This window comes from Hibiscus syriacus, unplaced genomic scaffold, assembly GCF_006381635.1.
Source record: "Hibiscus syriacus cultivar Baekdansim isolate YM2019G1 unplaced genomic scaffold, ASM638163v2 tig00116960_pilon, whole genome shotgun sequence".
Classification (NCBI taxonomy): domain Eukaryota; kingdom Viridiplantae; phylum Streptophyta; class Magnoliopsida; order Malvales; family Malvaceae; genus Hibiscus; species Hibiscus syriacus.
The window spans coordinates 1,041,921-1,066,639 of record NW_024063486.1 but is presented as its reverse complement, the minus strand read 5'-3'; the positions used below and the strand labels follow the sequence as shown (position 1 = coordinate 1,066,639).

Sequence of the window (24,719 nt, the reverse complement as noted above, 5' to 3'; positions counted from 1 at the left end):
TTGGAAGGTAATTTGGACTCTCCCAATTCCTCAACGTATTTGGGTGTTCTTATGGCTAGTGGTTAAGAATCGATTCATGACTAATCATGAACGTCATCGTCGGGGGGTTACGCAAAACCCTTCATGTTCGCTTTGTGGCTTGCACGTGGAAACTTCCACGCATGTGCTTCGTGATTGCCATGCAGTGAAGGCAATCTGGGAAAAAATCTCCCTCCCCCTTTCTTGCATAATTTCTTTGATTGCTCCATCTCCGAGTGGTTGCGATGCAACTTAACTTGTCATGATAAAATTCACGCCCTGTCTCTCTCTTGGGATTTATTTTTTCCTATGCTTATTTGGCAAATCTAGAAACGTAGAAATTGTTTCATGTTCACCGACTTGAATCCTTCCATGGAGTATGTTCTGCGTTTGAGCATTGTATGATCCTCTCATTTTACCGTTACCCGTCCTCTTATTCCAGTCCCTACAACCCATTCCATGCAGGATATAAGGTGGAAGCGCCCCAGATAGATGGATATGCCTCAACACCGATGCAACTATAGATACCTACACAAGATTGGGTTTTATTGGTGGTGTTTTCCGCTCTAGTGCTGGAGACTGGATAACTGGCTTTCATAAGTCAATTGGCATAACTACGCCCCTACAAGCTGAACTCTAGGCTATCTACATTGGCCTTCAACTCGCTTGGACTCATGGTTTCGATTTATTACAGATGCAGTCAGATAGTCTACAAGCCATTAAGCTGTTTAATAAGGCCATTTTGGACCGGGATTTGTTCCCGCTAGTTCGAGCTATCTCCTCGTTTTGCTGCTGTAGCTGGTATATTGAATTCCTTTGGGTTCCACGCGAGGGAAACATTTCTGCTGATGGAATGTCCAAGCTTCCTATTGTTCAGAATTATGAGCTGCTTTCCTTTCCCACTACACCTGCTACCATCGTGCCTCTACTTAAAAGGGGCATTTTAAGGCCTTCTTATTTAAAGGCTTCATCTAATTATTAAAGCTTTTGTCTTTATTACATTAAAAAAAATATACCAAAATAAAACAAAATTATAATTTAATTGAACATAACAAAATTATTAATTAGGACTAATATGTCATACCGTATTTATTATATTATTCTAGAATATCTTTTTATTAAAATAAGTTGACAGGTCAAAGGTGTAATTACCGGAATTAAGTATTTTATTACTTATAATAATAAAAAAATGAAACCGCCATCGCTATAATTGTAAACCTAACAAAATCCCGTTTAATTGGAGCGTTACAGTTAAAACAACATTCCACGTGGAAGAATCTGGTTGGTTTTTTATTCCTCCAATTTTCACACTCTTTCCCATTTCGTGCCGTTTTGGTCTCGATCCTTTGTTTTCTCTCGTCTTTCCGGTCGGTGTATTTTCCGGGAAAATCCAAATTTTCCCGACGGCATTCCCGACCGGCGATTGTTCCTTCTTTTCTTTTCTTTATCACTTCAAAATCTTAAAATTCGAAACATTTCCGGCGTTTTGGCCTTTGAAGCCTAGAGTCTTCCTTTTTGTCCAGATCGCTTGATTTTCCCGCTAAACCTCTTCTCAATTCCCGAATTAATAAAATCGAGCTCTAATTTTTTTAAGCAATAACACTGCAATCTCTGGATTCGAAATAGGATTCAGAACAAGTTTCTGATTCAGGTAAGTTGTTATTTTTTTTTCAATTAATTTGTTTTCATTCGATATGTCATTGATGGAAAATCTACATGATTAGCAGGGATTAGATATGGAAAGTCAGAGCGGTTCATCGAGGCGAAGTTCATCATTGGCAAACGTGTCGTCGACAAGGAAAAATTTACCGGAGAATGGAGGTTCCGACTCTAGTCGAAAACTCGTACCATCTTCTCGTCCTATGTAGGCCTTTCTTTTCAAGTCTTATTTGATTTTTTTCTTTTTAAGATTTTTTTTAAAAAATATATTAGCTTATTTTGAATATTGAAGAAACTATTGAAGTTTTGTGTAAATTAAATTTCGAAAAATCGCATTTATTTGAGAAGAAAAATGTTTTTGCGGTTGAGTCTTAGGTTTAAGGTCAACTGTTGAATATTTCCTTGGAAGCTTATGTTGTTTGCCTGTATAAAGGAAAGCGGTGTTGACAGGTATATCCAATATTATGGAAGTTGTATATCATTGGCAACCATGATGTTTTTCCTCTTGAGCTTGTATGTGTCAGCGTTGCCCATGTTGCATGGCAGCATATCTGACATAGGAGCGTATAGCTTTACTTTCATTTGGATGGTCATATTCTCATGTTAATAAGTATATGTACACGTTGAGGTGTCAAATGCCTGTCTAAAATGGATACTTCAATTACGTTGAAGGGTTGCACCTGGAACAATATGTGTTTCTGTTTAGTTGCATTGCTTTAAACACGAACCTTTAAAATTTGTCCACACTCTAAAAACTTTCCCCTTTCTTTGAAATCTTAAGTCCTGAGGAGTAGAAGCTTCTGTCACTTGTTAACTTGAAAAGACAATGAACTGTGTATATTACTAGATTTATTTTGTATTTTCTTTAAATTTTTTAAAGTGGATAAAATTCACAGCGGCCAGTAATGATTTGTGAAAATTCGTATTTTTATTGTGTTCATTCTGTCAAATCAGTAATGAAAAAAGGTTCAGATTCTGTAGTTCCAACCAATTTGAAATTTTATCTTGAAAGTAGTAATTTAACTATTCGTATCTACTTGCATGTGGAAAGGGGACTAGCTGGAGAGCGTACTGTGAAGAGGTTGCGGCTTTCAAAGGCCCTGACTGTACCTGATAGTACAAGCATTTATGAAGCTTGCCGTAGGATGGCTGCTCGTAGGGTTGATGCTTTATTGCTTACTGACTCTAATGCATTACTTTGCGGGATCCTCACAGACAAGGTATTACTGACTTCCTCGTAAACTGTTACCAATTCCTTTTCATTTAAAATGTTGAAACTAGTGGACGGGATACAAACTGCATGAATTATTTCTGCCTACTGAATTATAACAACTATGATGTGTCTTATTTATTGGTTCTTTTTCTTTATTGACTGAAGGACATAGCAACAAGAGTGATAGCCCGGGAGCTTAATCTGGAGGAGACACCAGTTTCAAAAGTAATGACCAAGAACCCTGTATTTGTTCTTTCTGATACTCTTGCAGTGGAGGCACTTCAGAAGATGGTGCAAGGTTGGTCCTTTGTTTTGTATATCTAGTTTCTATGTGATATGTTTTCTCAGATCTTACCTCTAATGTTGTTCATATATCATTCTAAACAGGAAAGTTTAGACACTTGCCTGTTGTAGAAAATGGGGAAGTCATTGCTTTGCTTGATATAGCTAAGTGTTTGTATGATGCTATTGCTCGAATGGAAAGGGCTGCTGAAAAGGGAAAAGCTATTGCTGCTGCAGTTGAAGGAGTAGAAAAAAATTGGGGAACGTCTCTCTCTGGTTGGTGGATAATGTTTTCTTTTGTCTTCAATGAAGTACTTTAACTTTTGGCCCTTGTATTTGTCTGTACCTGTCGCCCTTTTACTTTTGGCCCTTGTATCATGCATTTTCTGGTTTAATTTAGCTATCAGTTGACATGTTTTAAGATCTCTATTTTTTGGGGTGATATGCAGGTCACAGCACATTCATTGAGACACTTCGTGAGCAAATGTTCAGGCCCTCACTGTCTACGATTATCACAGAAAATCAAAAGTAGGTAATACTTTCTTTTTGTTATATCTATCTGGTCCTTTATACAACATATATAGATGATATTTTGTTTATTTGTAATACTATCAATATCTTAGTTTAACACAATGCCATTTATTAGGATTGTAACAGTTTCACCAGATGACTCAGTTTTAGTGGCTGCAAAAAAGATGCTTGAATCTCGAGTAAACTCTGCAGTTGTGACGGTTGAAAACAAACCACGAGGGATTCTAACGTGAGTCTTTTTTTTTTATCAAATTTCAATTCAACATTGTGTTCAATATGTGGCTGAGGGAGGGCAGGAAGGTGTATTATCAATCTGTTTTACTTTCCATTGTTACTGTTTGTTTTTGGCATATACTCTAACCCATGGCTATGAATTTCTTACAGTTCGAAGGATATATTGATGCGGGTAATAGCACAAAATCTGCCTCCTGAGGCTACTTTTGTGGAGAAGGTATTTGCCACTTTTGGATCTCATGTTTTCCTTTTTATTTATATTGACCTTATAAACTTTTGTATCAACTCATCATTTTTCACCTCAATAATATGCTCATCATTTTGCTTTTGATTCGATGTATAGGTCATGACTCCTAACCCAGAATGTGCAATAGTTGACACGCCAATTGTTGATGCTTTGCATACCATGCATGATGGAAAATTTTTACATCTCCCTGTTGTAGATAGAGGTGATATGAGTTACTACTTTGCAAAGAATCTAGTGTTGTACATGCACTAAACCAGTTCTTATTAAGTTTCTGTGGTTGGATACAGATGGAGAGATAGTTGCTGTTTTTGATGTAATCCATATTACTCATGCTGCTATTGCCACTTTAAGTCAAGTCAGTATCTTTCTAAGATTATGATGTTCTTGAAGTAATTTTACAGGATAAGTTCTGTAACGTACAGATATTTATTCAAAAGCATTCAACTTGTTACGATGTACTCGTGTTCTTCAAAACTAGGTTGGGAGTACCTCTGGAGTCAACAATGAGGCTGGCACAACAATGATGCAGAAGTTTTGGGATTCTGCAATGGCCTTACCTCCCAATGAAGAGGATGTTGAGAGTCGAAGGTTTGTTTTGTTGATGTTTCTCTGATCATATAGTTGTGATTTCTGCCATTACTGTCTACTAACTCAGTGATTTTTCAGTGATGGAGTAGAGACAGGGAGATCTCTTTCCTATCCGTTTTCCAATATTCCAAATACATTTGGCTTCAAAATACAAGATAAAAGGGGCCGAATGCATAGATTTACTTGTGGTATGTTATTGATTTTATTTTCCTATTAACAAAAGGTTTCCTTTATGTACTAATACTAGTCTATTTAAAGGGCATTAAATACTAAAACCCTAAGCAGAATTTCAATCAAAAACCTAAAAGATCTGGTTTTCTCTTTCACGAGTCCAAAGGTTTCAGTCTATCTTTGATGAGCTGAAAAGTTTCAGTCTCCCTTCGACGAGCTGAACTATCAGTCCCAAACACACATGATCATAACAAATTGGCACGATCATAACATTTAGTGTTTCTTGTATTATCACTTGTTAAATTTGTGCAACCTAATCAAACCATTTCTTGGTCAACTTTTCCTTGACACTTGCTTCGATAATATTTTTTGGGGTTAAGTTCTGATCTTATGGTTTACATCTATTGTGTTATTTACAATTGGTTACTTGTCCTACAACTTAGCAGATTTTCAGTGGTCAGACGATTGCATTTCCCACAATCATGAGCATATTATCGGAGGGATCTAATTCTTCAGTAACACCTTTCACCATCCCTGTCGATAAGTTGTATCTAATTGGATTTTTGTCTGTTGCTTCTGTATACAGATACACGGAGTTTAACAGATCTAATAACAGCAATCCTCAATAGGCTGGAGGATGACATTGATAGAAACAATGTGCCTCAAATATTGGTAGGTTTTTTTTTTTTTGTGTAATAATACTTGCTCCAAATTTTATGCTAATTGGAGGGTATATCATGCAGTATGAAGATGAAGACCATGACAAAGTTGTGTTGGCATCCGACACTGATCTTTCAGAGGCTGTTGAGCATGCAAAGTTAGCTGGTTGGAAGGTATGATTGGACTGTGTAGTTTATATAGATTTACGCCTAACTGACCATTTTATGGCGCACTTTACTCTTAATTCCCTAATAATAATATAGGTTTGTATGATGAAATGTTGCTTGGAACTATATTTGGCTCGTAGTATGACCCTAAAGAAAAAAATGTAAAACAGAAAATGATCTTTAGTAGGTATGCATGGGATATATGTGGTGTTTAGACGTTAGTGTGCAATTTGGATCTCTCTGCGTATTAGTTCATTCTAAAGTCAGCATCTTATTTGTAGCAGTGGAAACTTCTTTGAATTCGTCATCTCTTATGCTGAGACAAATGATCATATGACTTTTGCAGTGCTTGAGATTGCATCTAGATTATTCAGGAACAAAAATTCATCGAAGGAGTTCTGGTTCGGGAAGCCTAGATTATGCTAACGCCGATGCATGGTCTGCTGCATACAGCGCTGTTGCAGCCGGGGCTGCAGTTGCTGCTGGGATCGGCTTATTAGCATACTTGAAGAGATCCGGGAATTAGCACCGGTAGAAACTTTTCCCATTTGTAACTCACAAATTTCAAGAGGAAATGTAACAACTTTCCCTTAGATAAATGGTGCTTGATTTCAATTCTTTTTCGGATCGAATCGAGAAATAATCTTTTTTCTCAGGTTTCTGCTTGCCACAGCTTAGAATGTTGAGCTATGGTTGTTTCTCCATTATTTTTATCACTGAAACTTAATGAATGGAATATATAATAAACAGTACCATTAAATGATATAAAAGAGCCTTGCTTCATATTCCAGTTTGCATACGTGGGCTTGTAAATGCTCACTGATATAATAAACAGTACCATTCTTTTTATGATCCTTGATTAACTTAATGTTTATACAAATAAGAATCCCTTTGTTATAATACATATATATATATATAGGGTTAGGATTAATTTAATTTTATACAGATTTAAGACCATTTGATTAGTGAAAATAGATGGTTGAGATTAATTTAATGTTTTTTTTCTTGTGAATATCTTTTCATTTCTACTATTAGTCATTTATTTTCATCAATTTAACAGTCATAAATCTGTGTAAAATTAAAAGAATTTTACATTATGTAATAAGATTGTATCCCATGTGTGTATATATATATATATATATAAGTAAATGTTAAATATGAATATACATCTAATGTGAGTAGGTTTAATTTTTTTTTCAGATGATCGTATATTTACTCTTGGATCCTATCTGACTCACGGTCGCAAATCCGAGTTTGTTAACGAAGAGCAGAACTAATTTTGCATTATTCTGCTATCCGTCGCATCCAAGTTTGCTTACGAAAATGGGAAATAATGCTACATTATTAATCTATATTGCGGAAATATTATTAAAAAATTAATTTATAATATTAACAGAAAGTATAAATAAAATTATTTTTATAAATCTATATTATTATTGATTTTATGATTAAGTTGGTTTCTCGGATTAATTAGATATAAATTCAATTGAGAAAATTCAAAGATTTTTCTAGTTAAATAGAGTTGATGGGAACAATTTGGTTTTGTCGACCTTGGCAGTTCAACTTCTCTGATTTGAACGAAAAGGAGAATAGTCGATGGCCCTTATGTTTATGTTGAAGAGAAGAATGTGATTGGTGTATATGGGAGCTCAAATGGAAGAAGAAGAAACTATTTTTTCTTTTAGTCTCTGGATACGAATATTCTTATCATAAGATGATTAGTGTCAAGTCTAGGGTCATCATTCCTGCTAATAGGATGATGAGTGTCATACGACTATCAATCATCAGATTTGGTTATCAAAAATCGCGTCGGCTGAGGAGTGTGTGCTCTGTATGGCAATCCGATGCTCTGTATGGCAATCCGATGGAGGGTGGTTACGGAAATGACTTGGTGTCTCTGGAGATCTTTTGGAGGCTCCAATGGGAGGGGTATGATCCTCCAAGGTCCTTGTTGGCGGATATTTGATATTCTCCAAAGGTATAACATCTTGTCTGCTCTTAGTCAAGGAAATACAATAAAGTGGTACGATCTTAGACTATCATTTGGTTTCATGTTATGCTTTAACTGGGTCATCCTTTGGGGTACTAATAATAATGTTTCTAGGATAGTTGGAGAAACTGCACACGTGTTGGCTTGTAATTAGAGTGGTTAGGCGATACAATATTCAAACCATTTTGGGGTGCCACATTCGTTTACTATTTAAAGGGGTTTTTTTTTTTTGAAGACAAGACTCTTGAATCCTTAATCTCTCTCTCTTAAAAGTTTTGTCTGTCTTTCAACTCTCCGGTCAGAATGACAAAAAAGAGTGTCGTCGCATGTCTACTGTAGAGGGTGCGACCTTCATATGCAAAACTAGAAGAGATGAGGTCAGGAATCTTCTACTGATTCGAGGTTTACTATGGGAAAATTTTAGGTTTGAGTTTGAGATTCCTTCAGGGCCATGTTATGTGAGTGATTGTTGCAAGGTTTGTGACAACGATCAAGCCCTTGTTTGCTCGAGGCAGGTCTTTACCTTTCGGTGCATAGTTTCATGAGGGGTGTTTTGAATGATTATGGGCTTGCTATTGGTCAATTGACTAGAGTTTCTTGGTGGATCCTCATGGATATTTCATTTACTACCATAAAAAAGGATGGTCGACCTCATCAATCGTCTAGTGGAATCTCTTTACTTTAAATGTTGTGACCCAGAAAACATGTTTGGACCTTTTGAGCTTTACGCGGAGGCACATGAAGGGCCTGAAATTAAGGAGCCCATCGTGGATTAGAGTAGCAAGGAAAAACTGGTCTTGGACCGCTATAAATTTGTCAAGGTTATCCATAAGTTATCCAAAAGCTTTAAGTTTTGCCTTGAGGGGGACATTCCACATTGGTTAAGGACCAAAGTTTGGTGAGCAAGTGTCTTTGGGATGCTAGTAATTTTAGGAAAATGTGGCCCTATGAGGGAGTAGGTCACCTAGCGAAGGTACTACTCGGGAGTCAGGACGAGGAAGAGGACACTATTTGTAAGGTCCCCGTAGACGATGGATGAATGCGTGTTTGCCTAAGAGCTCTGCTAGGAAGTTTAGAGAATCACACATTCATCCGTCATCTTAAGATTCTTGTAGAAGATGGATGAATGGGCATTCACCTAAGAGCTTGGCCATCCTTTATTCAATCAAATAACAAAATAATCTTTCAGTTGGTTAGAAGTTCAAAATTCAAATTAAATCCCACATCAATTTCGATTTTACTTAAGGATCCTAAACAACAAAAGGCAACAATTTTGGTTTCTAGCATAATCACCAATGTGGAAACAATGATTCAAATCTTCTAAAAGCATGTATTTTGTATATTCTTCTCCTATAAATTTGATTAAAGGCCAGCAATCGAGAAACTAAAATATATCAATTAAGAACGTGAATCAAAATGAATTCAAAATTTTCCCCACACAAACTAAAAATTATCTTCAATGCTTTTATCCACATGCTCAAAATATTAAATAAAGCGATAAAAAGTTTGGGAGAAGAAAAACTCCCTTATTTCGACATAGATGCCTCCATAACGTGAGTGGAAAGAGGTTGAAAGTCCATATGATCGAAGAAGACTTTTTTTGTTGGCCTCCATGTTTTGAATTCTCCTCTAAATACTATTGTAATTCCTAAAAATTAAAATTAAAAAGATAAACTTTTCATGGGTTGTCTCCCATGCGACACATTTCTTTAACAACTTTGGCTAGACATAACTACCACTTTAGTAACTTGCATCAAAGAATTTCCTTTGGTTACCGATTTCATATAACATTGTATTGCATTACTTGGCAATTCGACATGTCTTGTGTTCTAATTCAACAAAGAGATGATACTTTAAATAGTCAGGCAAAGACATCAATTCAAGTTTTGGCTCTATGAAATTCTCTCTTTTAATCGGTTCAAAGCTTTATACATAAAATGGAAGGGAAATGATCACGTCAGGCAGCCTTAATATACAGCTAAAAAAGGCGCTACCGATTTTGTTATTATTTAAATAACAAAACTAGTAAAAATATACCGGAAACAATATTATTTCTATCGGTTTTGTTATTATTGGGCGTTTTATTGGTTTTGTTAATAAAACCGGAAAAGCGTTATCGGTTTTGTTATTGTTGGACACTTTACCGAAAATGTTAAAAAATATTGATGTTTTAGGTAGAAATAATAATGTGTTAGATAATTTTTTACCGGTTTTGTTATTTAAATAATAACAAGACCGGTAATGTCTTTTTTTAGTTATATATTAAAGATGTCGCACTGTAGAACTTCCCAAAATGGACTAATGACATCTAAGGCAAATAAAGCAAATGCATCTCTAAGATTTCTTATGACATCATTATGTTGAACTTGATGACTTCTCCATCAAACACGATAGTAAGAGTACCATCATGCACTAAGAAAATCAAATTAGGATTACTAGAGTCTTTTTCTTCCATATCAATGATATCGAAATCTATAGGAAAAACCTGTCCGTTAACATGAACTAAATAATCTTCCAAGTTGAAAATGAGGTACACATTTGATTGATCGGCCAGTTAAATGATGACATTTATCTTTTTAAGGTGACATATTTTGTTAGCAGAATAAATAAAATGAGGATTAACAATAATGGATGCTCCTAAATCTAATATGAACTTTTCGATTTTGACATTATCAATTTGACATGAGAAAGTTGTCGACAGCGTTTTTCGTTTGGGCGGGGAAATACCGATACCGACTCGGGGTTCTCTCTTTGAAAAGTGTTTTCGAAATGTGAGGAGTCGCCACCAATCATTTAAGGTGCGATTAGGACACCGTAAAAACTGGGTGATTTTAATAAAACATTTTATTTTTATAAAAATACCAAGTTTTAAGGTATGTGAAAATCTAGAAATCAGGTTCGGGAGTCAGTTACGCGTGGGGAATGATTAGCACCCCCACAAGCGCCCAAAAATTGGTACCTAGTTGATTACCCTATATTTAAAATCAGAAATTTTGAGTTCGGTCTTTATTTAATTTGAAAATCATTACAGATGCAAAGTTGAAAAGGGTATTCGTTTATTGAGACCGATAGCATTCGCTCCCAAGCGTAAATGCGGGAGATCACCTATTGTGCATAATAACCGAATATTGCCTTGTTTTTAGAAAACTATGATGCAATCTTTGAAAATGATGTCGACCTATTTCGAGAATCACCAATAATCTCCCCCTGAGCATACTTGCGGGAGATATACCATTAATTCCCTAATAAGTGAACATTGCCTTAGATTTATAAATAAAAGTAATTAAGACTTTTTCTAGCTTAAAGCGTCAAATTATAAAATTAAAGGAACATAGAGGCCTCAAACCTTAAAATGTAGGCTCTAATATTAATCCTTTTTTATTGTAATCATTTATTGAATCGAATAACCGAGATGATCCCTCGAGCATTTACGCGAGGGTCGACTCGAATTATCTCCTAAGTTAAAAGACTAGTTTGAAATCTAATCTAAAATGGAGGCTCTATTTAACCTATTTAATTATGTCAATATTAAAAGTCTAATTGAAATTCGTGGACTAAAGGTCAAGATCTATAAAACCAATTTCTAAAAGATCTAAAAGCGTAGTACCTAAGTTGATAATTTCTAAAATCGAGGACTAATTAAAACCCTTAATTATTATCTAAATTATTACACTTAAAGTTTTTTAGAAAATATTAAGCATTAATTAATTTTAGAATCGACCAATCGGTTCGAGTAATCAGGCATGTTATGCGAAAACTCGACTCGAATTGCTCCCTAATTAAACTAGGGCGAAATCAAATGTTAATCTAATTTAAAACTAAATCTAAAAAATTAAAGCTATGAAACAAAACAATTAATAATAAACTTAATTAAAATAACTAAAATAACAAGTAATAATAAAAAACAATAAAAATAAACAACATAAACAACAACACAAAAATAAGTGTAAGGACTAAATTGCATAAAATATAATAACAGTGACTAAAATGAAACAATTAAAATAATAGTAACTAAATCAAAAATTAAAAAGTAACTAAAATGAATAAATTGCAACTATCACATACAAATCATAATAACATAAGAAGAAAAATCCAATCAGTGGTTAAAATGAATAAATGTAAAAACCAGTGGCTAAATTCAAATAAATCAGAATAATAATAGTGACTAAAATAAAATAAAATAAAATAGAATGATAAAAGTATAATAAATTAGAAATGAAAGGTCTAATGACCAAAATGCAAAAATATGGCAAAGATAAGGGTATCTGGACTGTAATTTGACCCTAAAACTAGTGACTAAAATATAAAATTGCTTCTAAAGATACATGGACCATATGATGATTAACCCCCTAAAATAGGAAGAATAAAGTAGAAAGCTCCTAGAAACTAGGGACCTTATCCGTGATTTACCCTTTTTCCATTCAAACAAAATATCCCCCCATTTACGTAACTCAGCCGAGAAGCTTATCAAAGCTTCAAACGTACCTTCGGCCACCACACGCCGACCCCACACACCAGAGACCTCAACCACAACGAAAGAGGACTGACCGACCCTTGAACGACTAAAAAACCCTTCTCGTTATCTCCCTCTCTCACTCTTTCTCTTCCCTATTCGATGACCGAAAAGGCTAAAAACGAGCCCCAACGCCGGCCACCACCCTTGGTGACCACCCATTACTCCGACTGACGACTTAAACGATGTAAAAAGGTGCCCCCGATGCTCATCACTCACAAAATTGAACCCTGAATATTGCCCTCCAACCATCGACCTCTCGGTCGAAACTCCTCGACCTTCGCCAGCCACCAATAACTGACATTTCTAGGCCACGAACTGGCTTCTCTCACACGTCGACCACAGCTCAACGGTGGTCATTCCCTCAGCAACCCATGAACCCACGAAAACCAAAAGCAAAAAGAATGAAAAAGGAAAGAAAAGAAAGAAAAAAATGCAGACAAAAACAAAGTCCAAGAAATCTGCTTTTCATTTCAAAATTTTTGGGGAAGAGGGAGAGTGATTGATACATAGGGGTTGGGGTATTAATAACCCCAACTACTACATTTTATTATTATTATTATTATTTTACATAATAAAATAATGACAAAAAAATAAAAATGGTGTTTACAGCTGCCCCTCTTTGGTCATTATTGTGGAACAGGAATAGAGCAAAGATAGTATGCACCATTTTTTTATCTAGCCTAAACTGCTAAAATCTTGAGCTCCAATTTCTTTTGATCGGGCGAGTTCTTCTCATTATGAACTCTTCGCTGGGGATGTCAATCCACTTCTTTCTGTGATAAAATCACCAAGGTTGAGCAATTTCTTCTCATTATGAACTTCTTCTCCCTCGTCAGATGAGTTTTTCTCATTATGAACTCACCACTGGAAATGTTGATCCAAGGTCGAACAAGTTCTTCTCATTATGAACTCTCCACTGGAAATGCTGAGCTAAGGTTGAACAAGTTCTTCTCATTATGAACTTCTTCTCCCTCGTTGAATGAGTTCTTCTCATTATGAACTCTCCACTAGAAATGTTGATCGGTTTATTCTATGATGGAATCTAGCGAAGGTTGAACAAGTTATTCTCATTATGAACTTATTCTCCCTCATCAGACGAGTTCTTCTCATTATGAACTCTCCACTGGAAATGTTTAGCCAAGGTTGAACAAATTCTTCTCATTATGAACTTCTTCTCCCTCGTTGGATGGGTTTTTCTCATTATGAACTCTCCACTGGAAATGTTGATTCAAGATTGAACAAGTTCTTCTCATTATGAACTTCTTCTCCCTCGTTGGATGAGTTCTTCTCATTATGAACTCTTCACTGGAAATGTTGATTCAAGGTTGAACAAGTTCTTCTCATTATGAGCTTCTTCTCCCTCGTTGGAAGAGTTATTCTCTTTATGAACTCTTCAATGGAATTGTTAATCCCTCAAGCGAGGCGTCATTGATCCGAAATGTCGTGAATCGAGTGATAGGTCAACTAGCTCTTCTCATTATGAACTTTTTCTCGCTCAGTCGGATGAGTACTTCTCATTATGAACTATCCATTGGAAATGTTGGTTGGTTTATCTTATCTTTGAAGATTTTTAAACCTGCAAGAGATTATCACATGTCAGTGATTTGGTGTTTGAAGTACCTCGAAGGTATTGACCCGAAGGTTCTCGAATCTTTATTGAGATCCACTTCTTTAAAAAATGAAGACGTGAATTGATTCTTTGCTGAAATCTTCTTCTTCAACATTGAATTGTGAAATAAAACCTCTGTTAACTTTGGAATTCCTGTCAAATATTCAACATATGGATAAAAATGAATAAGAAACTTGTTTTAAGAGAAGCTCTATTGAGTGAGATAAATTTTGTTTCGAAGGAAAACTGTCTTCAGTGAGACGAAGTTGGTTTTAGGAAAAACCATCTCGAGTGAGATAGATTTTGTTTCGAGGGAAACTGTCTCAAACGAGACAAATTTGGTTTTAAGAAAAATCATCTCGAGTAAGATAAATTTTGTTTCAAGGGAAAACTGTCTCAAGCAAGACGAAGTTGGTTTTAAGAAAAACCATCTCAAGTGAGATACATTTTGTTTCGAGGGAAAATTGTCTCAAGCGAGACGAAGTTGGTTTTAAGAAAAATCATCTCTAGTGAGATAAAATTTCTTATTTCAAGGGAAACTGTCTCCAGTGAGACGAAACTGGTTTTAAGAAAAATCATCTCATGTGAGATAAAATTTCTTGTTTCAAGGGAAACTATCTCCAGTGAGACGAAACTTGTTTTGAGAAAAACAATCGCAAGTGAGATAAATTTATGATCTTTGCTTGAAAATGTTAAATATGAAGATGATTGCTCATTCTCGATGAAGTTGTCTGGTTTTCTTTAATTTTACTCTTTCCTAAGAGATCTATAAAAAATGTGTATATGAATGCAACTATCCTGAAGGTTCTCATGAGAAGAGAAAAGGTATTTGAAAACGACAGGATTTCAAGAGAAATCTTAATGGTACCCTCATGAGAGGGAAAAAATTAAAGTTTCCATTGCATAAGTGATGGATGTTTGATGCAAAGATGCAAATTCATGCATATGTAATGCATGATTTTCTTGATTAATAGAATTGAAAAGGTGCTCATGCAATCTTGTTCTCTTCTTGATCTGCTCTTCTTCATTCCTCCCACACCACGGTGTACCATCGTATTTCTTTGCAAAAAATCTGCTTTTCTCACTCCCCAACATTCCAATTCTTTGCCCCACTTTCTGATTCTAAGCTTCTAGGTCTGAGGGACCTTTGTCAATTTCCAGGTTAGAACTCTCCAGAGAGATTGTCTTGTTTGAAAATCTTTTCTTTTTTATTTGAGAAATGTGAAAAATTTGTTGAATAAATTTCAAAAGTACCATCATTTTCTTCCGACTCACAATCAAAACAAATTGTAAAACAAGAGTTCATTGAATATCAAATAAGTTAAATTATCTTTTAATCCTTCAAAAACTATATACATTTGAAAAGTGTAAAGATTAATGCTGATAAAAGGCTTAGGCTGACTTGGGAAGGTAATGTGTTCTAGGTTAATTTAGGGAGGTAATGTGTTTCAGGTTGGCTTCTTGCATCCTTGATTCTGGTGTTTATTAATTTGATGCAGTAGTCGTTATGCTTATCTTTCGAAAATGTTCATTGGTTCCCAGCCCTCGTGAGCACCTATGGACTGTGCAATGCTTTATCAAGAGATGTATAAGATTGTCCTTCTGTGTAGTGGTCAACAATCTTCGTGTTCGAGCTTCCTTTTCAGGTTTTCAACTCGAATTCTCCTTTTGTTTCAAGACGTTATCTAAAATTTTACGTCTTGAACCTCCTTTTATTATTTTTTTCCTATCAGGCATTAAAAATTTTAGAAAACAAACTTTGCAAATAAAATTAACCCTGAGAGGCGGAATGAAATCTGAATATAGTCTCTCCACTTAGAAATCCATGTATTATTACAATGGAATTTTCATGTACTTAACGTAGGTTGGGGGCTCACATTTATGAAAGAAAGGGATAAATTGACCCAAATAAGTGTTTAAAGGTTACTGAACCAAGGATCAATTCATTCTGCTGTCCTCAATCTCGTCTTGCTCTACTTGATCTGCTCGTCCATCTTTTATTTTATTTTCTTTTGGTGTTATGTGATCTTCTGGCGAATTGATTCTAGATCTTTGAAACGCCCGTCTTGAAGTATTTGATCGGTTTTCTTTCTTCTTTCTTCTCTTTTTCTTTTTCTATCTTCCCATTATTTATTTATTTTTTTTTATTTTTTTCTTTTTTCTTTTTTATTATCTTTTTATTTCTTTTTTGCTATATCTTTAATTTTTTTTCTCTCCTTGTCGTCAACACAATTTGATCTTCGAACGCTTCACATTGGTTCTACCTCGTAATATCTTGTTATTTCTCACTTTATTTCATCATGACTTGCTTCTATAGCGAAATCTAGATTGATGATATTCACTCATGTGAGCAGATGTCCTTCATCTTTGCCCCCCAGTGTGGAAGGTGATCCTTAGTTAGGGTTGAATCAGAAGAAAATATATTATAGGCTCAAAAGGGGACAACAAGGGATATAGATATACATACATATTTTTGAAAGGATAAATGAAACAAAGCCGTTCATCATCTCATACATGGAAATCTTTGTAAAAGAGGTATCCCCAGGGGGAAAAGTATTCAAGATTAATCTTATGTACATGAAAACAATGTAATTAATGCATTATAAAATTACTTCAATGATTCTTTTTATTTATTCTTCTTCTATTTGCTCCTAGTATGCCCCAATTATTCGAATTCTCAAAAACTTGATCCGCGACACTCCATCTTGTCTTTCTTGCTGGAAAGGTCCTCGTAATGCCCCCATGATTTATTGAGGTTTGGGAAATGAATGTTGGTTCCGTGTCTAGGAAGGGAAATGTGCGACTTTAAAGTTATAATTCTGAAAAGGGTAATGTTAATGAAATGTTATATCTGTCTGGGAAAGTAAAAGTACATATTTTAGTGCCTCGGGGGATAGGGGCATGCCTTTATGGTTTCTGGGGAAATGATATCAAGGCTTAGTCTTTGGTAGTAAACATGTGTTATTTCGGGTAAGGAACCAAGTAGTGGTTCTTTCAGCTTTGGATGGGGTATGGAAAGTTTAATCTTAACACTTGTCAAAGATTTGTAATTAATAAAGTAGTAAAAGAACCTTTAATTCATTCGATATTCAAAGAATTACATGATTAAAACTTGATTTATTGCTCATAACTTTGGAAAATGACATAAGTTCAATCAATAAAATATTTATTGAGAAAACAAAGAAATAGCAAAAACCCGTTCAAATAGGACAAAGCCAGTGCCAAAAGGCTTCACGATATGTGGAAAAATTTATTTTTAATTGGCCCCAGAATCTCTCATTACGTGTTAAAGGTCAATACCCTGGGTCAAACAAAATTTGGGCCTTGCTTCTCAGTGCCCCACAGATCTCAATGATGTGCCTCGAACATCATACGATGTTAACATGACATCCATAGCTCTCAATCCCTTTTGGTATGAAATGGGTAACTTTTTCTTACCTCAAAACTTTTATCACGAGATACTCCACAAGTTACTTCCCAGGTCTGTGATTAATGCATGTTGAGATGCAATGTGTACCATGTAATATACACTGTATATATACTAATGCAAAAATGCAAATGCAAATGCAAAGATGCAAAAAGGGGAGTGCAAAATGCGAGCTGCAACAAGGAATTGATCCTAAAAATAAATGTTCCTTGAACAATTCTTGAAAAATCGACAATCTATCAATACACTAGGGAAGTGAAAATCTAGTCCATCTATAAGGAAATAAATACCTTTGAATGATATGTCATGTTTATGCAAAAATGCAATAAAATCATACGAAAGGAAATCAATGTTAGTAGAAACAAGACAAAAAGAATCTAGTCAGTTGAAATGATTAGTTAAAGAAAAGTAATCTTAGTAGAAATAATTAAATTTGAATCAAAGTTGAGACTAAAAAATAAATCATATAAAAGAAATTAATAGTCCTAACCGCATGCATTCTTGTTCTCCTAGGTTATCCACATGGCTCTAGCGGGGCATGCTTACTACATTCTCTATAAGTGGCAGGCTTCTAGCAAAGGTTCCCAAGAAATTTTTACAACCTGCTAAGATTGACTCTGATTCTGGCCTATTACAGACTTGCGAATTGGGTTCAGCTCAGGGGATCACACCATTAAAAGCGTACCTTGGATCTGATATCCGGATAGGCAACTTAGGATGCTTTCCAGAGGTACTTTATCATACCCACACAAGGAAGCTTAATGCTCCTTATGAGGTGTGACGTTTCTCCCTGCTTAGGTAAACCGGGTTTGAGCTCGGGTTTAGAGTTATGATATGCAACAATCCTAAATATTCACAAAAGTGTAACCATTAACCATAGAGAAATATGTTTTTTCTTTTGAAATAACATAAAGAACTGTAAATTAAATAAGATCAAACTCGTAATTTCTAAAATCATAAATACAGGGTAACGAACGCGTGTCTCGATTCACAATTTGTTTAGAAAACAAAAATCTCCAGTAGAGTCGCTAAGCTATCGACATCATTTTTCACCTGGGTGGGGAAAGATCGATACCGACTCGGGGGTTTTCTCTTTGAAAAGTGTTTTCGAAATGTGAGGAGTTGCCACCAATCATTTAAGGTGCGATTAGGACACCGTAAAAACTGAGTGATTTTAATAAAACATTTTATTTTTATCAAAATACCAAGTTTTAAGGTATGGTAAAATCCAAAAATCAGGTTCGAGAGTCAGTTACGTGTGGGGAAGGATTAACACCCCCACAAGCGCCCAAAAATTGGTACCTAGTTGATTACCCTATATTTAAAATCGGAAATTTTGAGTTCGATCTTTATTTAATTTGAAAATCATTACGGATGTAAAGTTGAAAAGGGTATTCGTTTATTGAGACTGATAGGATGCGCTCCCAAGCGTAAATGCAGGAGATCAACTATTGTGCAAAATAACCGAATTTGCCTCGTTTTTAAAAAATCATGATGCAGTCTTTGAAAATGATGTCGATCTATTTCGGGAATCACCAGTAATCGCCACTTGAGCATACTTGCGGGATATATACCATTAATTCCCTAATAAGTGAACATTGCCTTAGATTTATAAATAAAATGCAATCAGACAAAATTGTATTCATCCTAATTAAACTAAAAGTAATTAAGGTTTTTTTCTAGCTTAAAATGTCAAATTATGAAATTAAAGGAACCTAGAACCCCAAAACCTAAAAATATAAGTTCTAATATTAATCCTATTTGATTTTAATCAATTATTGAATCAAATAACCGAGATGGTCCCTCGAGCATATACGCAAGGACCGACTCGAGTTATCCTCTAAGTTAAAAGACTAGTTTGAAATCTAATTTAAAATGGAGGCTCTATTTAACTTATTTAATTATGTCGATATTAAAAGTCTAATCGAAATTCGAGGACTAAAGGTCAATATCTAAAAAAATCAATTTCTAAAAACTCTAAAAGCTTAGTACCTAAGTTGGTAATTTCTAAACTCGAGGACTAATTAAAACCATTAATTATTATCTAAATTATTACACTTAAAGTTTTTTAGAAAATATTAAGCATTAATTAATTTTAGAATCGAGCAATCAATTCGAGTAATCGAGCGAGTTATGCGAAAACTCGACTCGAATTGCTCCCTAATTAAACTAGGGAGAAATTCTAATTTCTAAGCTTGATTCGAATGTTAATCTAATTTAAAACTAAATCTAAAAAATTAAAGCTATGAAACAAAACAATTAGTAATAAATTTAATAAAAATAGCTAAAACAACAAGTAAAAATAAACAACATAAATAACAAATAAAAATAAAATAAGTACAAGGACTAAATTGCATAAAATCTAATAACAGTGACTAAAATGCAACAATTAAAATGATAGTAACTAAATCAGAAATTAAAAAGTGACTAAAATGAATAAATTGCAACTATCACATCCAAATCATAATAAAATAAGAAGCAGAATCCAATCAGTAGCTAAAATGAATAAATGTAAAAACCAGTGGCTAAATTCAAACAAATCAGAATAATAATAGTGACTAAATTAAAATAAAACAAAATAGAATGATAAAACTGCAATAAATTAGAAACGAAAGGTCCAGTGACCAAAATATAAAAATACTGAAAAGATAGGGGTACCGGGACAACAATTTCACCCTAAAACTAGTGACTAAAATATAAAACTGCGCTTAAAGTTACAGGGACCATTTGATGATTAACCCTCTAAAATAGGAAGAACAAAACAGAAAGCTCCTAGAAATAAGGAACCTTATGTGTGATTTACTCTTTTTCCATACAAACAAAATATCCCCCCATTTACGTAACTCAGCCGATAATCTTATTAAAGCTTCAAACGCACTTTCGGCCGTCGCACACCAGCCCCCACACGCTGGCCACCGGGCCGGTGACTGACCTACACCCACCGACGACCTTAACCACGACTGAGGAGGACCGACCGACCCTTGAACAACTAAAAAAACCTCCCCGTTATCTCCATCTCTCACTCTCTCCTCTCTTTCTCCTCCATTTCTCCTCCCCATTCGGCGGCCGATAGGGCTCAAAAACGAGCCCCAACGCCTGCCACCACCCTTGGTGACCACCCCTTGCTCTGACCGGTGACTTAAACGACGTAAAAAGGCCCCCCGACGCTCATCACTCACAAAACTGAACCCCGAATACTACCCTCTAACCATCAACCTCTCAGTCGAAACTCCCCGACCTTCGCCAGCCACCAACAACCGGAGTTTCTAGGCCACGAGCTGACCTCTCTCACACGTCGGTCACCGCTCAACGGTGGCCATTCCTTCTGCAACCCATGAACCCACGAAAACCAAAAGCAAAAAGAATGAAAAAAGAAAGAAAAGAAAGCCAAAAATGCAGAGGAAAACAAAGTCCAAGAAATCTGCTTTTCATTTCAAATGTTTTGGGGGAAGAGGGAGAGTGATTGATACATGGGGGTTGGGATATTAATAACCCCGACTACTACATTTATTATTATTATTTTTTACATAATAAAATAATGATAAAAGAACAAAACAAATAAAAAAAATGGTGTTTACAAAAGTGAACATACCTAAATCTTCGTACTTTTAAGGAAGTTTATTTTGAAGTAATGTACGTACATTCTCACCCATTCTTACCTCGACCTTATGGAAAGTCTTAGAGATCTCTTTTTCCTTCTCGTCCTTTTTGGTCCTTGCTAACCTTTGAGGGTAAAGAGGTTGAATCATAATTAACTTTGTAAGGTTGTCAATCTGTGTCACTATCTTTTCGGGTCCCCTTTTCATGTGTGTTTCCAGTAATTTCTTATCACTTCTCAACGTAATAACATTTACGTGTTGTTTTAGAATAGTTTACGAGGAAAGTTTACCTTGAGATGCAAGTTGACCAAGAGAGAAGCCGATTTGACTTACCCGAGTTTCTAGATTTTTAATACTTTACCTACTCTCTTGTTGGAATTATTGCAGGTTCTAGTAAAAGAGTGCACTGTATATTCCAAAGTCGGTTTTGATGATGAAGAAGGTTGTTGCTCATGAAAATAATCTTGTCTATTTGGATATGGCATTTGATTTTCTTGTCTCGATCTATAACCCAAGCTTGGATGATCCTTCAAACTTGCATTGCAAGTGTTTGAGTACATATTGTACTTCCTTTGGTCATAAGTCCTCCAATGACGTTGGCAGTCTCAATTTTTCATATTGGAGGAGAAATGCACACTCATCCATAGTCTTAAGGTCCTTGTAGACAACATATGATTGCATGTTCGTCTAAGGGCTTGGCTAAGGAGTTTGGGCCTTTAGACGATGAGGTGACTATACTAAAGGAACTATTTATTACATCCTAATTTGATCCATCCTAAATCCGAAGGATTTAAGTGTTACACGAAATCAACGAAGTGACTAATCAATCCTTTTTGAAATCATTAGTATAATCATCGGTATCCAATTTATAATCAATATAGATATTCATAATCAAAATATAACCACAAGTTTAACTATAATAAATAGTAAGTATACAAAATGGGGAGCTCCTGAAACTATATCCCGAGTACAATATCAAGTATACCAAAATAGATTTATGACTAAATATACATAAAATTAATGAATGATACATGCCCTCTACAAATATCCAAGACGTATTCTTATAGATGTAATGGCTGGAATCTCTAATTATACAACAAGATCCTCGATCTCCACCTATGAACATGTGAACAAAAACACATTTTCTAACGTTCAGTTAATAAGCTCATTGCCACACAAATAACTTTAATATAATACATGCATCCATCATATGAGCATGCCAACAAGTGTTGTCATGAAGCAAGCATCAATGCATCATCAATCACAAACACATGTAAGCATCATGATGTAGTCTAGGTTCTCCATAGCATCATAAGACTCAGACCCCTCTACCATACGACATAGATACTTTGGATAAGACCTGGATCACATATACATTAGGAACATACATCCAAACGACCCACATTGTTAAATACCTCGAGCGAGACTTGGTTCACACATGCATTAGAAACATACACTCAACTAGTCTACTTCTCCAGAGTATGTGGATAAGTCTAGGTCACACCAGTATTAAATCAACGTTTGATTAACATTACAAGTGCCACAACACTACTGTTGAGTTAATCGATCGACGGAATCGGCCAAGAGGGGGGTGAATTGGCAATTAAAAATTTCGTGGAAGCTTTTGCAGAAAAATTGAAAGTAATTGCACAGCGATTTACAGTGGTTCGACTTTCTCAAACAAAGTCTACGTCCACTACCTTAGCTATCCACACTAAGGATTTTCCAACAAATTCACTAATTTGTTCTTTCTTTTGAGGCCAAAGAGATAACCTTACAAAATCCCTCAAGAGTATACCCCAACTCTTGAGAACACTCTTTTTCCCAAAGAGAAGATTACAAATTTGCAAACTTACAAGAAAACCTCACAAGGTAAGATGTTTGCATAATTCTAGAACAAGAAAAGAACACTCAAAGATAATTACAAATGAGCACAAATGGTGTTCTTGAAAGCAAAATGAATATTGAAAGGAAAATTGGCTTGATTTGCACAAACTTGTTTGATGCTTTCTCTCTTTGTTTCTCTATGATTTCTTGTTGATCAAGGGCTTCATAACTTGTTTAAATACACCTTGAATCACTTCTGAACGTTGGGGATAATTAATGAAGATAATATAGCCGTTTTAGTGTGAAAATAATTAATAAAACAGCTTGGAGCGTGGGGGGAATCGGTTCCCCCTCATAGGGAATCGGTTCCCTAAGTGTAAAATTCAAATATTTCGACCGTTGAACATGGGGGAATCGGTACCCCCTATGGGGGAATCGGTTCCCTCCGAGCATTCTGGAAATCTCGGAGCCAAACCATTCAGGGGGAATCGGTACCCCCTTGGGGGGGGAATCGATTCCCTCTGAGCAATCTGGAATTTTTGGCTTTGAAATGGTTCGAAATACTTTGAAAGATTATTTTGAAATTGTTTTAAGATTAAAACTTAATTTTACACTTAAGTAAGGATTAAAAATGATTTTTGAAATATTTTGAGTAATGTTTTGATATTCGAATAATTATATCGAATATACTTGGAAAATCATTTTGGAAAATCTTAAAATTCATTTAACTTAATTTGTTATATCGAAATATCAAAATGTTTTCAACAATCTCCCCCTTTTTGATATAACAAAACATTTTAGTAATTTTAAGATTTTGAAATCAAGTTTTGAAATTACTCCCCCTTACTTTAACACTTCTCCCATTTATCATTTTAAAAACGCACTTAAAACTTAAAAACACACTTCTCCCCCTTTTTGTTAAATCAAAAAGATTCAAATAAACGTGAAGAATATTAAGCCAATTGATTAGGTATATGTATGCATAAGCTGCTAAGATCACAATTAAGAGAAACGTTAGCCATTAGTTCCGTAATCAATATTCATAAATAATGTGATATGGCAAAATTGGTCATATTGCTAATAATGATGTAAATGATGCAATAACGAATAAAACACACCAAACATATAAGTTTACACCATCAATAAATCCAAAATCCAACAATCCACAAAATCAAACAATTCAAAAATGTTGAAAAAATATTCATTTTGTTCAAGTTTTTAAGTTCTAAACACAAATCACAAAGACTCTATAGAGGAAAAGCGCGAATCCATTGTCGCATATCGGTAATCAAATGTCTCCATAAAAGATTGAAAATATGGAGGCATTTGAGTCGATTGTTGTGCGTGCTCCTCGGGTTGCTCCTCGGCCTGCTCAGGTTCAGCTTCAGCTTCATCGATGTCTCGCATTAGTTGCTCAAGCTCGAGATCTTCGTCAGCTTCGGGTGGAGCTCGTGAAGAACTAGCTCCCGGAGTAGTTGCAGAAGATCGAACCCATTCCCCGGTTTCCTTATCCTTAATCCATCCCGCTCTCGTTAAGGAAAGAAGGTTAATTTGTTTCTTATGAGGAAAAGCGGCATCTAGACCAACTCGAAGCTCGGCTTTAGAAAAGAGATTACTAAGGATACAACCGTAAACTAGTGAAGAACAGAGTTTCTTATTTGGCACTAGGTTAACGGTTTCAACGATCTCAGCAAAGATAATCTCGGAAAGGTTTATTTTTATGTTGTGTTCAAAACAATGCAACCACCAAAGGTCTAAAGCTCTAAGAGTAGAATAATGACCCCCAGATGGTTGAAAACCAAGTGATCATGAGATGATGCACTAGGTAACGGTTTCAACGATCAGCAAAGATAATCTCCGGAAAGGTTTATTTTAGTTGTGTTCAAAACAATGCAACCACCAAAGGTCTAAAGCCTAAGAGTAGATAATGACCCCCAGATGGTTGAAACACCAAGTGATGATGAAGAAAACGCTCATGAAG

The 24,719-nt window shown here is 35.3% G+C and overlaps 1 protein-coding gene across 3 annotated transcripts; it reads left to right on the top strand.

Annotated features, from left to right (window-relative positions):
• Positions 1-1,291: 1,291 nt before the first annotated feature.
• LOC120189898 (CBS domain-containing protein CBSCBSPB5-like) lies at positions 1,292-24,705 on the top strand. Of its 3 annotated transcripts, XM_039193041.1 has the most exons (18): positions 1,293-1,669; positions 1,746-1,882; positions 2,729-2,897; positions 3,056-3,188; positions 3,278-3,448; positions 3,622-3,700; positions 3,819-3,932; positions 4,088-4,154; positions 4,281-4,386; positions 4,472-4,539; positions 4,663-4,772; positions 4,851-4,960; positions 5,530-5,615; positions 5,687-5,776; positions 6,117-6,324; positions 11,455-11,459; positions 13,998-14,006; positions 24,694-24,705. In XM_039193041.1, exons 2-15 carry the CDS (start codon positions 1,755-1,757, stop codon positions 6,294-6,296), a joined length of 1,611 nt encoding a protein of 536 aa, XP_039048972.1. In that variant the 5' UTR covers positions 1,293-1,669; positions 1,746-1,754; the 3' UTR covers positions 6,297-6,324; positions 11,455-11,459; positions 13,998-14,006; positions 24,694-24,705. The 3 variants fall into 3 exon arrangements, with proteins under 3 accessions (XP_039048973.1, XP_039048972.1, XP_039048971.1); XM_039193042.1 differs by lacking the exons at positions 11,455-11,459; positions 13,998-14,006; positions 24,694-24,705 and having other exon boundaries at positions 1,292-1,669; positions 1,743-1,882; positions 6,117-6,532; XM_039193040.1 differs by lacking the exons at positions 11,455-11,459; positions 13,998-14,006; positions 24,694-24,705 and having other exon boundaries at positions 6,117-6,532.
• The last annotated feature ends 14 nt before the right edge of the window (positions 24,706-24,719 follow it).